This window comes from Euleptes europaea, chromosome 6 (genome assembly GCF_029931775.1).
Source record: "Euleptes europaea isolate rEulEur1 chromosome 6, rEulEur1.hap1, whole genome shotgun sequence".
In the NCBI taxonomy this organism is placed as follows: Eukaryota; Metazoa; Chordata; class Lepidosauria; order Squamata; family Sphaerodactylidae; genus Euleptes; species Euleptes europaea.
The window spans coordinates 24,348,217-24,364,516 of NC_079317.1; the positions used below are offsets into that span (position 1 = coordinate 24,348,217).

At 41.8% G+C, this 16,300-nt stretch overlaps 1 protein-coding gene across 1 annotated transcript in view; it reads right to left on the bottom strand.

Annotated features, from left to right (window-relative positions):
* UNC79 (unc-79 homolog, NALCN channel complex subunit) overlaps nt 1-16,300 on the bottom strand; it is a 138,628-nt gene that overhangs the window by 74,740 nt on the left and 47,588 nt on the right. Inside the window, exons 16-24 of the mRNA XM_056851568.1 lie at nt 15,339-15,462; nt 13,814-13,954; nt 12,957-13,220; nt 11,380-11,607; nt 9,092-9,233; nt 7,073-7,152; nt 5,172-5,320; nt 4,452-4,609; nt 277-458 (exon numbers count right to left, since the gene is read on the bottom strand). Of these exons, the coding sequence (XP_056707546.1) occupies nt 277-458; nt 4,452-4,609; nt 5,172-5,320; nt 7,073-7,152; nt 9,092-9,233; nt 11,380-11,607; nt 12,957-13,220; nt 13,814-13,954; nt 15,339-15,462 (1,468 nt within the window). The remainder of the gene's footprint in view (nt 1-276; nt 459-4,451; nt 4,610-5,171; nt 5,321-7,072; nt 7,153-9,091; nt 9,234-11,379; nt 11,608-12,956; nt 13,221-13,813; nt 13,955-15,338; nt 15,463-16,300) is intronic.

Below are 16,300 nucleotides of genomic sequence, written 5' to 3' on the forward strand. Positions count from 1 at the left end.
GTTCTGTTCCAGGCAAAATAAGTCCATGGTCTTCCCCATTGCTACGTAGTGAAGGTTTGGTATCTTTATCCAGACATTTTCCTTTCTCTATAAAAACAGTCCTTCTGAACAGGTTTAATGTGTTTCTGTACCCTAAAAATGGTTGGGATTTTTTGTTCACAATAATATTTCTTTTGCATGAATACCATCCTAGAAAATATCTCTCTTGTGATACGCTTCGACACCAATAGCCCTGGTGGGAAAATACCTGAGTTTCCTACTGCAACATTGACCTACCTGCAAAGCTGGTCTTTTGATGGTATCTAACAGTAGTCCTGCCCTGGTGGCAACTGCAGGGTTGACATCTTCCACAGCAGTCAAGAAACAGCAAAAGGCGTGCGCCAGGGAGTATTTCAGTAAGTGGTTTTTGGTCACGGAGTGAATATCCAGGAATCTACACATCACAGCTACTTTCTCCACTGTGGTAGCAAAGACCCAAGATTTCATATACCGGTATATATATAAACAAACATCAGTCATTTTTCTATTGAATTGCAGTTCAAAGTAGATTTAAGGCCAGATATAAGTTCCATAAAATTAATCATAATGACAAGAGGAGACCACACAGCCAGGAACATTAAAAGGTATGGCCCTAATTAAAGGAAACGGGAGGATTGGGATTACCGGACTTAAAAATGTACTATCAAGCGGCATGTTTCACCTGGATTAAGGATTGGATTCTATTGGAGAATCCAAAATTACTAGAATTAGAAGGATATAAACTTCGATTTGGGTGGCATGCTTATTTATGGTATGAGAAACAGAAAGTGAACAAAGAATTTAACTTACATATAATTAGGAAAAATTTATTACAAATATGGAATAAGTATAAAGATGTTTTAGAAAGTAAAACTCCCGGGTGGTTAAATCCAATAGAAGCATTCATGAGAAGAGGTGCACATTTAAATTTGGATTGCGAAAATTATAGAGAAATGTTAGATTATAGAGATGGGGAATGGATATTGAAAACACGTGAACAACTTCAAATAAAAGACTGGTTTATGTACTACAAGTTAAAAGATGTTTTTATTAAAGACAATAGGTTGGGTTTCAATTGTACCAAATCTAACTTTGAGACAATACTTTTAAAGGGTAATAAAGGTTTGATCGGAAGGATTTATAAAATACTTATAGAATTGAATTTAGAACAGGAAAGGATCAAACCGGTTATGTTGAAATGGATGAGAGATTTAGGTTATAATATTGATTTGGAAATTTGGGAAAAGTTATGGAAAAATGAATTTAGGTTTACTATTTCAAATGAAATAAGGGAAAACTTATATAAAATGTTTTACAGATGGTACATAACTCCGGTCTTATTAAGCAAAATGAAGAAAGATGATAAAGCGCTTTGTTGGAAATGTGGCACTGAGATAGGTACATTTATGCATACCTGGTGGTTTTGTGAAAAAACTAGGAGATTTTGGCAATTTGTTATAAACGAGACCAATAACTTGATTAAAGTTAAAATTAAGAGAGATCCCGCTTTTTGTTTATTGGGTATACCACAATAAGATTTGGATAAAGGTGACAGAGTCATATGTCAATATAGTTTTGAAGCAGCAAGGATTGCTATTGCTAAAAAATGGAAGCAAACAAATAAACCTTCAGTTAAAGAGTGGAGAGAAAAATTATGGATGTATATGCGGATGGCCAAAATTACAGTATCTTTACATGGTAAAGACATGGATGAATTTAAAATTACATGGTTAAAGGCCGCTGCATATTGGGATAAATTGGCAAAAACAGAATTTAAAAATATAGTTAACGAATTATAGTATATTGTGATTTTAATTAATGTAAAATAATGTGATTTTTCTTTATTGTCAAGACACTCCATCGGAAGTCCATGGGTGATGGGCACTATGGTGGGGGTGGGAGTTTGAATTAGGGCGTAATATATATCTTTAGATGAATAACAATGTACTAATGGAATTGTACGCTCTATAATTGTATGTATTATTTTCTTTTTCTTTTTTATGTATTTTATATTTTTTCTTTTTTTTCTTTTTTTTGATTTATTATAAAAAACCAATTAAAAAATTAAAAAAAAAAAGGTATGGCCCTGGAGTTTGGGCACTAATTCACAACAAGTACAACAGGTGTGTTTTAGAGGAAGAGACATTCCACCAATGATGAAATGCTTGCCGCTGATTTATTTTCATTTATCATTTACAATAGCACTTCCATTGTGCTTCTTTGCCTTAAGTTCTGTTCCCAATTTCACAGGCTAAGGAACTGAAACCAAGAGAATTCTGTGTGTTTAAACACAATACTAGCAGATGCTTTATACTGGATGTGACACTCCCCCCAACCCCGGCAGGCCCTGATGCCTGTCCTTCAGCTGTCAGGTGCATGTCAACCCTATTTCCCTAGGCCTCAGAATAGGGAGATGAGGGGGGCACACCACCAGGTTCCTGATCTTCTGGCAACACCGTTCACCTGGAGAAAATGGCCACTTTGGAAGGTGGATTCAATGGCATTATATCCCATTGAAGTCCCTTCCCTGCCCAAACCCCACCCTCCTCAGGCTCCACCCCCAAAATCTCTAGGTATTTCCCAACCCAGAGCTAGCAGCCCTATTTCTTTCTCTCCCCTGGATACCTGCTATCACAGGCCAGGAGCAGGATCCATTACTTCCTCCCAGGTTTGTTGTGGGGACTGCCTTTTATGGTGTGGATTTGGCACTACCTCTTCCCCAGCCTCCCCCAATCCCTGGCCTTCTAGATGGTCTAGCAGCTAGACTCTAGCCTGTCTGAGTAGGGTTTAACTGGTTCCTTCCTCACAGCTCTCTCTGTGATAGGTAGGATTGCCAGGTCCCTGTCAGTAGCTTCTCCCTCAGGAGTGGTTGAGGGAGGGCTGGCAGTATGTTTGGGGATGGGCCAATTCCCAGACAGTAGGTGAGACTGGGATTGCCTGCTCTGGGCTGGGAAATACCTGGATATTTTGGGGGAGGAGCCTGAAGAGGACAGGGTTTGGAGAGGGGAGGGACTTCAATAGGGTAGAATGCCTTCCAAAGCAGCCATTTTCTCCAGGTGAACTGATCTCTGTTGCCTGGAGATCAATTGTAATAGCAGGAGATCCCCAGCCACCACCTGGTGTTGGCAACCCTAGGTGAGACTAATGACCCCTCTAATCCAGAAGTGTTTACTCAAACTGGCAATGGTTCTCCATGGCCTCAGCCAGAAGCCTCTCTCAGGCTTGCTTTCTCAAGCTTTCCACCAAGGGTATCAGGGACTATTCCAGTATCAGAGCAGCACCCCTTGCTGCTTAGCTGTCAGAACTAGGGATGCCAGCCTCCAGGTGGGATGTGGGGATCCCCTGGAATTATAGCTCATCTCCAGACTACAGAGATCAGGTCCCCTGGAGAAAATGGATACTTTGGAGGGTGCCCTCTATGGCGCTGTACCCCACTGAAGTCCCTGTCCTGCCCATGCTCCACCCCCAAATCTCCAGGAGTTTCCCAACCTGGAGCTGGCAAGCCTACCCCCACTGGTGGCCAGGGGGATCCTGACAATAGGGCCAAACCAGAAAACACTGGCAGGACCTAAAATAGTGCTGTGTCCACACAATGGATTTGGGGATGCAGTTTCATCTCATTTGGCCCTAAGGCATCTCCCCCTGAGAGGAAAGAACTACAGCATTCATTCAGCAATGAAAACTGATCTATTCAAAAGAGGAGAGGAATAGAGAAGGTTGTTCATTTTTAAAATATCTTAAGGACTTTATGATCAAAAATGCGGGGTAGACATTTATTTAATTAATTAACTTGCCAAATGTCTATTCTATCATGGACACAGGGACTTTGCTTTTAGAGGCCCCACTTGCTCTGAGAGTCACAGGAAAAGATATTTCCCATCTCTGCTACCTAAGATCCTTTAGTGGGAGATGTCACAAATTGCACCCTAGAACTTTCTAAAAGGCGGGATTCAAACATCACCCTCTTAGGTCTAAGTTCAGTTGACATCCTCTGATGCACTCGTCTATGTTTCCTGCCCCAGCTTCACAGTGCCTTGAAGCTTTTGCTGATCCCAACATCACTTTAAATTCTGGAGAAAGATGCAATGGTTGTGTAGCTGTCTCCATGCTCTTGAGTACCATGACTCTCCCATTTCTGTTATTAACAACTGGGTTGATAGAGGGAAATGGCCCTTTCTCCCCCACATATTGAGAACTGATTAGAACCAATGGCACATTCATCAGCACATTTCACTCATCACATTTCACATGTGTCATGCTTTCAGTATACTCTAGTCCTCCATCCATGCACATTGGAAGAAGATGAATCTGCTGGAGTAGCACACCATCAGTGAGTTGTGACCATGTGCCAAACACATCCTGAACAAATGAGAGCTCTCTGCAGATGTCTGTACTCTTACTGGAGAAAACATTGTATAATATTAAAGACATACCTGCTTCAAACCTGATCTTCCAGTCTTTGCTGTTGAAGTTGCTGTTGATGATGGTCCAGAATATGTCCGCTCCATGCGGAAGTGACAGAGCATGAAGAAGGAGAGGCACTGCTAATGAGGAAAGCTGGGAGAAGTCGGATTTAACAACTCGCCACAAGCTGGAGAAGAAAGGCCAACCAAAGCTAATCAGCTCACCCCATCGCTTGCTGGTTTCATAAACGATGTACAAAATGGCAACATAACTGTGCTGTGAGGCTAATGGAACACAGGCAGGATGGTGCTGCCGCAGTCATCTTGTTTGTGGGCTTTCCTAGAGGCCCCTAGTTGGCCACTGTGTGAACAGACTGTTGGACTTGATGGGCCTTGGTCTGATCCAGAATGGCCTTTCTTATGTTCTTATGCCCTGCTACTTCAGGGAGTTCTTATTCCTCACTGGAAGGCAAAATATCCTGGTCCCAGGACAAAATGATCATTTCCTGCCTCCAGTTGGGTTACCTTCTCTATTTACAGTGGGAAATTCACCTCAGGATCAGGTAGGGACATGGTATACTTCAAATGCCTGCTTTTGACCCCACCCTCCCAGCTGTGCCCAATAGCTAGGGCCTTGGACTTCTGGCCCAAACCTAATGTCACCACTGTTGCCACCTGCAATCGTTTTGCTATAAACAACAAATGTCCAACTGACTTTATAAGAGCGAGCAGCTGGCTAAGAACACATACCTGGCAATCAGCATGTGATCCTGAACGTAGGCTAAGAACAGGGGATGATCCTTTCTTGCATTGTATAAACACTCCCCGTGAAGACAGAGAATCTTCAAGCAGTTCAGCATATTAAAAAGGATATCTGGCTCTTCAAACCGAGCCATTTCCTGTGTGAAAGCAAACAAAACAAGCAAATTCATTCCAACCAAAGTACATAATCCTTTTTTCTATGAATTCTAAGAAAAAGCAGAAGGTGGTCAATCAAAAACATGATTGATGTTAACATAAGTCACAAGAGAGGTGGTTTAAGCCTTGTGTATGTAAACAGTAATCTTATATTTTTCACCTCATTCCAAAGCTCAGCAGTGAGCCAGACTGGTGTAGTGTTTGTAGAGTTACACTAGATCCATGAGATCCAAGTTCAAATCCCCACTCTACCATGCTGGGTGACCTCAGCCCAGTCACTCTCTCTCAACCTAACTTACCTCACAAGGTTGTTGTGAAAATAAAATTGAGGAGGAGAGACCAGTGTATGCCCCCCTGATCTCCTTGGAGGAAGGATGGCATAAAAATGCACTACTACTACTACTACTACTACTACTACTAATAATAATAATAATAATAATAATAATAATAATAGTGATGGACTAGGACCTGGGAAACCCAGGTTCAAATACCCACTCGTGCCATGGGCCAGTCACCCACTTGCATGGTAGGGAATCCTTAAGGATTTGTAGGGTGGCATCTTACTTTCCCCTCTATCCCCTCCTGGCATTCACCATAACCTCTCCCTTTTCCCTGCCTCATTCTCTCCTTCTCAGCCATTCACCAACCTACCTTTTATCTGCCTCCCATCTTCAATATATTTATTATTTATTTACATCATTTATACCTCACCTTTCTCTACAGTGGGAATCAAAGCAGCTGACATTAATCTCCTCTCCTCTTTTTTATCTGCACAACAACCCTGTGGGGTAGGTTAGGCTGAAAGTTGTGACTGGTCCAAAATCACCCAGTGAGCTTCCACAGGAAGATGAACTGGGTCTCCCAGATCCTGCTCTGAAGCTCTAACCGTTGCACCACAATGGCTTTCATGTGGTGGCTGCTAAACAGTAGCAAGCAGCCAGGCCTAGCTGAGTCTCAGGTGGGACCTGGAGATATCTCAGAATTACAATTGAACTCCAGAGATCTTTCCCCCTCAAGAAAATGACCACTTTAGAGAGTGGCCTATGTGGAGTCATATTCGGCTGAGGCCTCTCCCCTCCCCAAACCCTGCCTTCCTCAGACTCTACCACAAAATCTCCAGGAATTTTCCAGCCTGGAGCTGGCAACCCCAGCCAGGCCTGGCACCTATAAGTTCTCCCTTAAAGATCAAAATAGGCCTGGAAAGGACCCTATCTCCTCCCCTTTGCTTTTACTGACAGAACCAAGCCTTGGAACGCTGTAGTTGCCTAGCAGCAGCATTTGAGCGAATCTGTTTGGTCTTTTTATCATTTTAGGATTTTTAAAAACCCCTTCAATGTATTTTTTTTTAGATTTCACATTTTTCTGCAAACCTGGGGCCCTTTTCAGGTTTATAGAAAGATATGTCTTGCCTGTTCACAGCTCTAGTCACCGAATTTAAGTACCCAAAGATTTGGCCAACTTTGCTATTAAAATATAAGATTAATGCAGCCTAAAATCACATTTGCCTTTTGGGCTGCTGCATCACACTGTGATTCTTCTTCAGCCTGCAGTCCTGTTATCCTTTTCACATGTTCTGCTGCCAAGCCAGGTATCTCCCATGGGGATGATCAGTACCACATACTTTATGGCCCTAAAGCCCCAATTCAAAACCAAAGGGGGAGTAGCCTTATAAAGACTCCACTATACCACAGAACCAAATTCATAAAGCCCAAACAAAAAAGATTAGACTTTACCTGCAATATTGTATATATGAGCTTTAGTGTCACCGGGAGCTGCTGATAACAGAATTTCCTCTCGGTGTCATTTTTTATGGCTGTGGAAAAGCAACATAAACAAAGAATTGAAAATCTTGTTACACCTAAGTGAAGAAATAAAACAGGCTCTACAGTGTTTTTTAAAAAAAAACATTTCTGGGATAGTACAGGCAACCACATTATTCTCATGATTTCTGCAATCATCTTGTTAAAGCTTAGTGGCTCTCCACACAATGGAATTTCCATCATGGAAACAATTCATTTGATGAAATTATTACCAGATGGGTGGGTTATTAACTGGCATTCTATCTTCCCCTGTGTCCTTGAATTATTCCCTTATTTACTTTCCTAACTCACTCAGTACCATATAGGGCTATGCACCTGTTTTTCAGTATTTTTCGGGCTCAAATTTAATAAACCTTGGAATTTTAAAAAAATCGGAAAAGCCAAATATAATGGATTCAGGTTTTTCGAAAAATTTGAAAATTTTCAAGTTTACCAAACCAGAAGCCGAAAAATGTGTGGCATTCAGATCTCCCGCAGCCTGTGGGATCAGACTTCCACATAGAGGTCCGAGCCCACAGGCAGTGTGGATCTGAAGGCAGGGGTGGCTGGGCCAAAAAATGGTGACGGGGCTAAAGTAGCCCAAATAATGCTGGGGGAAAACCAGCATTATTCAGGATCCGCCTTTTCAGCCCCCTTTATTGCCACCATTTTTTTAACCAGTGAAAACCCCGTCAAAAATACCAAAAAGGTTTTTCGGTTTGTCTTTAGCCAAATGCACACCTCAGTACCATATATGTTAATACATACTGTACAGTATAAACCAGAGGAGTCCTGTGTTAGTTAAGGAGTTTCCTTTTGGTACTACTTAGTAACGCCAAATCACTGGGCATCATCTAACAGGAGTTAGACCCAAAGTTAAAACAGATGAGATGCTGAGAGATTCAGGACTGGATCCTACCAGTTTTTAAAAGGCTAGGATCCACACAACAACCCAGTTAGGGCACCCACAGGGGAGAGGTCTCTTCTTGACTACTCAGCCCCCCCGAATGTGGGTTCACCAATCAAAACTGACCCCACAAAGGGGGAAGGAGAGACAGCCTACCATTCACCATCTTTTTTTTCTTTTCTAGGGCTAATTATAGCACAAGAGGGGGAATTTTTTGCTAATATCATTGAAACTTTGGCTTCCCCAGTTATTCCTAAGAGGTTCTCAGGAGAACTTTCTAAAATTGCTTTGAATTTTTCTTTAAGTCAAACTTTAAATCAAATTAGGGCACAGCAGAATCTACCCTCAGAATGTTTGTACTCCAATCAAAACTCTTTTAGTTTTCATTCTCAGCTGTTTCACCTGAGAAGGAGCTCACAAATCTGTTTTGAATTTAATTTGAGGTAAAATTCCAGAATTAATGTGAAGACTGTGATGTTCATCACATCTGGGAGTCATCTGACATTGTCAAAGTGCTATAAGAGGCAGGGGTCTAGGCAGCTAAAATGGCGGCTCATCTTCGAGATACCATAACCAATGGTTTGGGTAGTCTCCATAGATGTTTTGCAGACCTTTTCACATAGAACTTAAATATACAACGGCATAAAAATGGGTGTTGTGTGGTTGGGTGAACCAAGTACCACAAAGCAATGTGTTATCTGCTGTTAATGGTCTTGTGGAACCCACACACTTACCCCTTAAACTGAGGTAGGGGATTGAGGATGAGGAACACCTATGACTAAGGCTGCAATACTCTCCTGGAAATAAGTCTCACTGGATAAATGGAACTGTACATCTGAAAATACCTTCTTAGGCTATCTCCTTAGCAGCCCTATTTGAGCAGACTTACGCACTTCTAAGCCTATTTATTCTAGTGTATTTAGAAGGGTATAAATCTGCTTAAATTAGTTTCAAAAGACAACTGAAAGTGTCAGTGAACACCATAAAATCAAGGTGTCTGTAAAAGCAAGAGTTTTGAAACACACACTCATCCACCTCCATTCTACCTGTATTTCCTGTTGTCCCTGTGTGGTTGCCTGGGTTTTCTCCATGCTTTGGTGCTGATTTTTTCTCCTCTTCTGCTTCAGTTCCTATAATGAACTCAGGTCTACTGTATAAAAGACTGTCCTCAAGATTATCTGTAGGTTCCTTTAGACAAGAACAAGGGGTTCAATTAATTTCTTAATGTCCACCTTTTCATGGTCCAGGTCAAACAAACCTCCTGAAGACATCTAAGAGAGAGGTTTTAAACCTGAGCTAGAGTTACCATCAGGCATGGAGAAAAAACACATTGTCCCTTTAAGAGAGGCTAAATGAATGAAAATGTGCAGTTGAAGCTTTTTCATGACATGGAGATAAATAATTTCAGGTAGCCAGCTCAAGGTTGACTCAGCCTTCCATCCTTCTGAGGTCGGTAAAATGAGTACCCAGCTTGCTGGGGGTAAAGGGAAGATGACTGTGTAAGGCACTGGCAAACCACCCCGTAAACATAGTCTGCCTAGGAAACGTTGGGATGTGACGTCACCCCATGGGTCAGTAATGACCTGGTGCTTGAACAGAGGACCTTTACCTAAGCCTATATTCAAGGGACACAACTTTTTTTGTCCAGGCTTCTTGGCAACCCTAGTGTGAAAACAGGGATCTGCTCATTTGATCTTTCTATCCTCATGCTTGGTAGTTTTAGAACCAATAATGTCAAATGCTTCAACATATTGCAGGCTGGAATGCCGCTATTCTGTTCAGTCAGCAATCGTGCCTATCAGCTGTTTCATGCTGGGAATTAAATCCATCCTGTGTGCTGCTTCCAGTTCCTAACAGTGGTGCTATCACTTTTTTTTAATTTAGAGGGCAATTAGCAGGATCGGGCAACATTTGTGCACAAGACTCCTCATCCAGCTAAAGGTATGCATTGGGAGACCTATTCATTTCTATGTTTGGCTGGATCAGGACTGTAGGGCTTCAAGCAATCTGCTTCTGATAACTGTATAGTCTTAGCACATCCTGTGACCACTATAAAACATTGTACTTTCTGGTTTCTTCTTCTTCTTCTTTTTTTTTTTTTTGCATGAACACTTGTACTTCAGTAAAAGGGGCCCGAAATCTACTATCACTTGTCTAGGCAAGACCTTTTCAGACATTACTGCATGTAATGGGAGTGTGCACTACCTGAGATCCTCCTGATAGATGCAGTTATTATGATGTGTGAACCAGGCCAACACATATATTTACCATGTATGAACAGCTGCACTATGCACTAACTTACCTGTGGATTTTTTAGGGTTCACATTCATGTCTTTCAAGGCTGTAATCTCACTGTAGATATATCCATTGCCCTGTTCACATAACTCAGCAACCACATGGATACTGCATGCTCCCATCATCCAGAGCTGGATAGGCTCCAGGTACATGACACTATAATGTCTGAAAAGGTTTTCATTCTATCCCTCTTCTCTGTCATGGCTGATCATTAGAGAGGCCGAGCGCAAGCTCGTTATCTGCTGACCTTCAGCAATGGAAGTTCCATTGGGTTTCTGAGGATTACAGCCTCATTTTTCACATGCATTACTCAGTGTACACCTGGCCTGTCCCACAGCTAATCCCAGCACCCTGGTACTTGTATAATTTCTACCAAGGGGGTTGAGCACCTGCCCTATACAGAAAAGCTGAAGAGGCGGGAGCTTTTTGGCTCTGAGAAAAAACCAATAAGGGAAGGGGAAAGACAAGGGTTTATAAAATTATGCATGGTGTAAAGAAAGTGGAAAGAGATATTTCCCCCCCGGCCTTATAATACTGGAACTCAGGAGCACCCAATGAAATTAATGGGCAACAAGTCGGGACAGACCAAAGGAAGTACTTCTCCACTCAAAAGAACAGCTTATAAACTTTGATGCAACTTGATGCAATTATGGCTTTATCAGCTTTAAAGGGGGATTAGACTGATTAACAGAGGATAGGTCCATCAATGGCTATTAGGTATAAAGACTAAATGAAACCTCCATGTTCACAGTCATCAACCTTCTGAATACCAAGGCTGGAGGCAGCAACAGAGAGAGGTGTTGAGGGGGGGAGGCATTTGGCCGATCCCTGTGAGAAACAGGATGCTAGGCTAGATGGACTATTGGTCTGATATAGCACTACTCTTTTGTGTTTGCAAACACATGGGTGCCATATGCATATATTAAACGGCTGTATGTCGACATAAAACAAATGTAATCTGTAACATGATTCTACCGTAGACAAAAGCAATAGATGGTGTGCGTTGAGGCAATACCCTTGCATTTATTGCTTTGCTTACCACTAGCCGGATTTCTTCTTTAGGGGCTAGTCTCTCCAGCAGTTCACAAGCCAACTGATAGCACAGGATACTCGACTGGCACAGATAGCATTCAATTGCCTTTTCATCTTTCTGGCAAGTGTGAGAGCCACCCCAGGGGGCTTGGAACACATTGCATATGATAGCAATGATATCTTTAGAGACGCTATTTTCTAAGCCCAAGGTAATGCCATCATCTTGCAATTCCATCTGAAAAACAAATTTCAAGGAGGATCATAAATGAAAACAATCATCAGCGCAAGATAAAAGCCACAGGCAACCATCTGCTGGGGTTGCCATCTCCTTTATGGACAGAAGTTCTAGGCCTTTCAAATCTGTGTGTGTGTGTGTTTGTGTGTCACAGCCATCTTATGGCAACCCAATAGGGTTTTCAAGACAAGAGACTAACAGAGGCGGTTTGCAGTTGCCTGCCTCTGCCTTGGTGGTATTCCTTGGTGGTCTCCCATCCAAAAACTAACCAGGACTGATCCTGCTTAGCTTCTGAGATCTGAGTAGATCAGGCTAGCCTGGGCCATCCAGGTCAGGACTCAAATCTGCATAGCATGCTCAAAATCCCAGGAAAAAATCGTCTCATCAAGAAACTTCTAAAGGTCACAGTTCTATAAAGGGGGGTTCTAAAAAGAGACAAGGAGGATAGCAAGAAAGATAAATTAGGAAACAAAAACAATAGTTCCTGGGTTACAGCTAACACACTGATTGCTTTGGCACAAAGTCATCCTGAACATATGACAACGTCTTTTAGTCAGTCAGACCATTGGCTAATCTAGTCCTACCCTGAGCCCAAGCTGGAAGGAACTGCATTCAGAATTTCATGAAGCCAGAAGTTTCTTTACCTAGGTCTAGATGGTTTGCTACTGTCCTAAACCCTAATTGGATGTTTGTCACATCCTGATCCACCCATTAAATGCAAGTAAAAATATCTCTTGTTGACACCCAAAATACTTGTTCCTTGCATAGACCTGAGCTAAGAAGAGGGCTGTATACATGCTATATATATCTCAATCACACTTTGCAAATGCAGAATCCCCATCTTTTCAACATGTTAAAAAAAAAAAGCAATAGGCTGGCCATGATGGTAATAGGGAGACCTGGTCTCCTTCTTTTCTTCCTGCCACCACTGGACAGGGAATAAACAGCTTATAAAGGAGTGTTGGTGTAAAACCATAGAGTTTGGACCAAATCCTAGAGTGTCACATTGGCGATGTGATGGCACTTTGAAATATTCACTGGAAGTGATATGTGATTGGTGTGACATCATTCCCCCATCCTTGCAACACTCCTTCTCCCATTGGTTACTGGCCGATGGCTGGCAACCCTAGATGGTAAATAGGAAGCTAAATCGAAACTAACCGTAAGGAATTGCACCTAAACCTCAGCATGGTGATAAGGCCAGTTATAGACTGGCAAAGCAATAATTACTTTGGGTATTTGGGGAGCCATTTAGAAAAATTGAAATCTGCAAATCATAAAATGCGACAACTGTGACATCCATTGCTACCCCAGTTTAAGTCCACAGAATGCTTCTTTTGAATTGTCACCTGTTTCAAGATGAGGTCAAACATCAGGATGAAACAATTCAGATTCATCTCCTCATCATCGCAGTCAAAGTCAATTGTTCTTCCTCCTCCTCCTCCTCCACCACCACCACCTCCTCCTCCTCCTCCCCCAGGTTGCCCAAAGTTTTTGAATGGGCTACGGAAGGGACTGCGCATGGGACTGCGGAATGGACTCTGAAATGGACTTGGGAATGGACTCAGAGTATTATGCTGAACCCTGTGTCCAGGATCAGAGGAAATGCTCGCCTGGAAAAGTAAACACAATCTGTTGAAATGCAAACAAAAATCACCCACACACAAAATCAGTTCTTGCATCCCTGATTGATATAAAATAAATGAATTCTGGATTAGAAACATAGACAGTATGGTTGCCAACTGACCAAAAAACAGCAAGGCCAACTTTTCTCCCTGCAGAAATCAGCAGCTGAAGCACTTCACAGCATGGTGGTAAGAATGACCATAAGCAGGTGGTAAGGCCAAATATTAGAGACCAGTAAAACAAAAATTGGCAACGCTATTTTAAAGATGTTTAAAAAACATGATAAAATATTTTAAAAGAGAACAGTTTTTCGACGCCCTTTAAGAAAGTTAGGTCACCTAATTCATATTAAAATGAAAAGAACTTCTAATGAGCATATTTACCTAAAATTAAACTTCACTGCTTTCAACAATGCTTACTTTTCAGGAGGAATGTTTACTATTATACTTTTAAATGCTTAGCTGTGTATTCAGCCTCACTTATTTTAACAGAGTTAAACATACTTAGCTGAATCATGCCCATCATTTTTGGTAAGGGACATGCTTTCTCTGTGACTAAAACGAAAAGGATAATGTATTACCCTTCGAGCTGCAAGATTCCCAGTTAGTTCACTGACTCTGGACTTCTTCTGATTTGCCAGTTCTTTCACAGAATTAACCCCATCCGAAAACATGCTGATCAGCAACTGAAGAGGAACCACAATGTCCAATTCAGATAACACCTGAAAAGAAGCCAGAGATATTCTCAGATCTGTGGTGCCAATCAATATCATATAGACCCACAACTGTATAGACTTAGATTTGAAGATGGGCTATAGATCAGTGACAAAATACATGAGGTCCCAGGTCCCTGACATCTCCAGCTAAAGCATTTCAGGGACAAACTAGATATGACAGTGTCCTCCTGGCCACCACAAGGACACTGCTGTCATTTAAAAGTATTTTAAAAATGATGTGAGGGCCTGATCCTGGCTGGGGCTCTTGTTTCCCCACACACACTGTGACTTATAAAGTGCCGATACAGCTGCACCACCCGTTCGAGGCTGTTTTGGCACTTGAATAGGAGGGGGGAACTAGAGCAGGGCTTCTTAAACTTTTTGCCCTCGCAACCCCTTTTCGCCCGAGAATTTTTTACGTGACCCCAGGCACATAGATATATAAAACAGGTATACAGATCAAACATTTACTTATAATAAATGATAAATAAATTTATTTTAAAACAATTCTTTGGTATACATATACCATTTACCGTTTCCAAATTTTTCGTGACCCCCACATTCAGTTACATGACCCCATATGGAGTTGTGACCCACAGTTTAAGAAGCTTTGGACTAGAGCACCCTCACAGCATTTTTAAATTCCTTCAAAATGGTGGCAGCATCCTTGTGGCAGCCAAAAGGAAGCTATTATATCTAAGTTGGCCCTCAGCAGATGTTAAGGAAGAGCTTTGGGGAACTACTGCTAGCCAAAGTAAACAATACAGAGAGATGGGCAAATGGTATGAGGCAGCTTCATATGAGTATCTACCGCCACTGGGCGAAGACTTTTCTGTTTTGTTTTGCATTTTCTCAGTGAACTTCCTTCCTGTTTTGGTGTGCTGGGTGTATCCTACTCTTTCCAACCAAGAAATATTTCAGACTAGACCAGTATAGTGTGTAATATATAAAACAAACATCTTCATACTGTGCCCTGGTGGCCAACAGAAGCAGAGCTGGGCACTAGAGCCTAAGTGCCAACACAAGAAAATGCTTGACAGCCTTGTTTGAATTACGTGAACCTGTCTTTGCACATTTGTGGGAGTGATTATCTGAAAAAGAGACTTCTTGGTTCTTGACTCACATATGTAGCCTTGAGGATTTGGGGTTGGAAAGCTTGTCTAAAAATACACTAAAATAAATAAATCCCATCTCTAAAACAAAAGCACAGCAATGGATTTACAAAACCACCTAATCTCTACTTGTGGAGGGAGTCCTAAAGGCCAGTTACTATCCATGGTTTCAGATTTCAAGCAGTTTTCCCCCAGTGTCAATTTCATCTGGCGCCTTTCACTCCTTTAGGGATGGAATTGCTTCCTTACAACACCCCTAGGTAAAAGTGAACACTCACATGAAGCCAGAGTAAAGCTTGCTCTTGCACAGAAGAAGGATACCCTGTGAACCGACAACTTATGAAGCCAAACATCTCCTCCATGGAAAAGGGAAGTGGACATAACTCGATGTCAAACATTTTGCTGCAATATTCAAAGATGGAAAGTTGATTGACAAATACTTTTCACCAGGTTCAAGAAACACAGAACTCTTAAAGTAAAGTATGTGTGCTGCACTATATCCAAGGTCTAAGACGAGCCAAACATAAATTAGTCTGATGGATTTCTATTTTATACAGCTACATCCTGCAAAGACAATAATGCTAGGAAAAGTTGAAGGCAGTAGGAAAAGAAAAAGATCCAACTCTATAAAGGAAGCCACCATCTTCAATTTGCAAGACTTGAGCAAGGCTGTTAATGATAGGACTTTTTAGGAGGTCATGAATTCATAGGGTCGCCATAAATTGGATTCAACTTGATGGCATATAAGACACACACAAAGAAGTATTAATTGACTGCAGCTGTATTAACTGACAGTAACTTATATAACAAGTCTTGTAGCACCTTAAAGGCTAACACACTAACCATGGTGTAGGATTTTCATTAGATACATGAAATGGACAATGCAGATATTAGTCGTATTTGAATTCACTGTGATGAATTCACTGCCAGGCTGAGGCGGCAGCAGACACTGGGTGCCAAGCTGGGTCCGGATGCAATGGCAGATGCCAGGAGTGGCTCCCGGCCTATGCCACCACCATGGTGGATGCCTGGGGCCACTCTTGGCTCTAAGGTAAGTGGTTGGGGGGAATGAGATTCCCACCCCCACAATTTTTGTGGGCCCCCACTTGTCATTCTATAACTTTGATGACTAACATTCCACCACCAGGGAGCTAGCTGTTGAACCAATCCAGACCTAGGGTTTGGCAAATGCATTTAGCTCCACATTTGAACTTCCCAGTATTGAAACGGGGTGAATTTG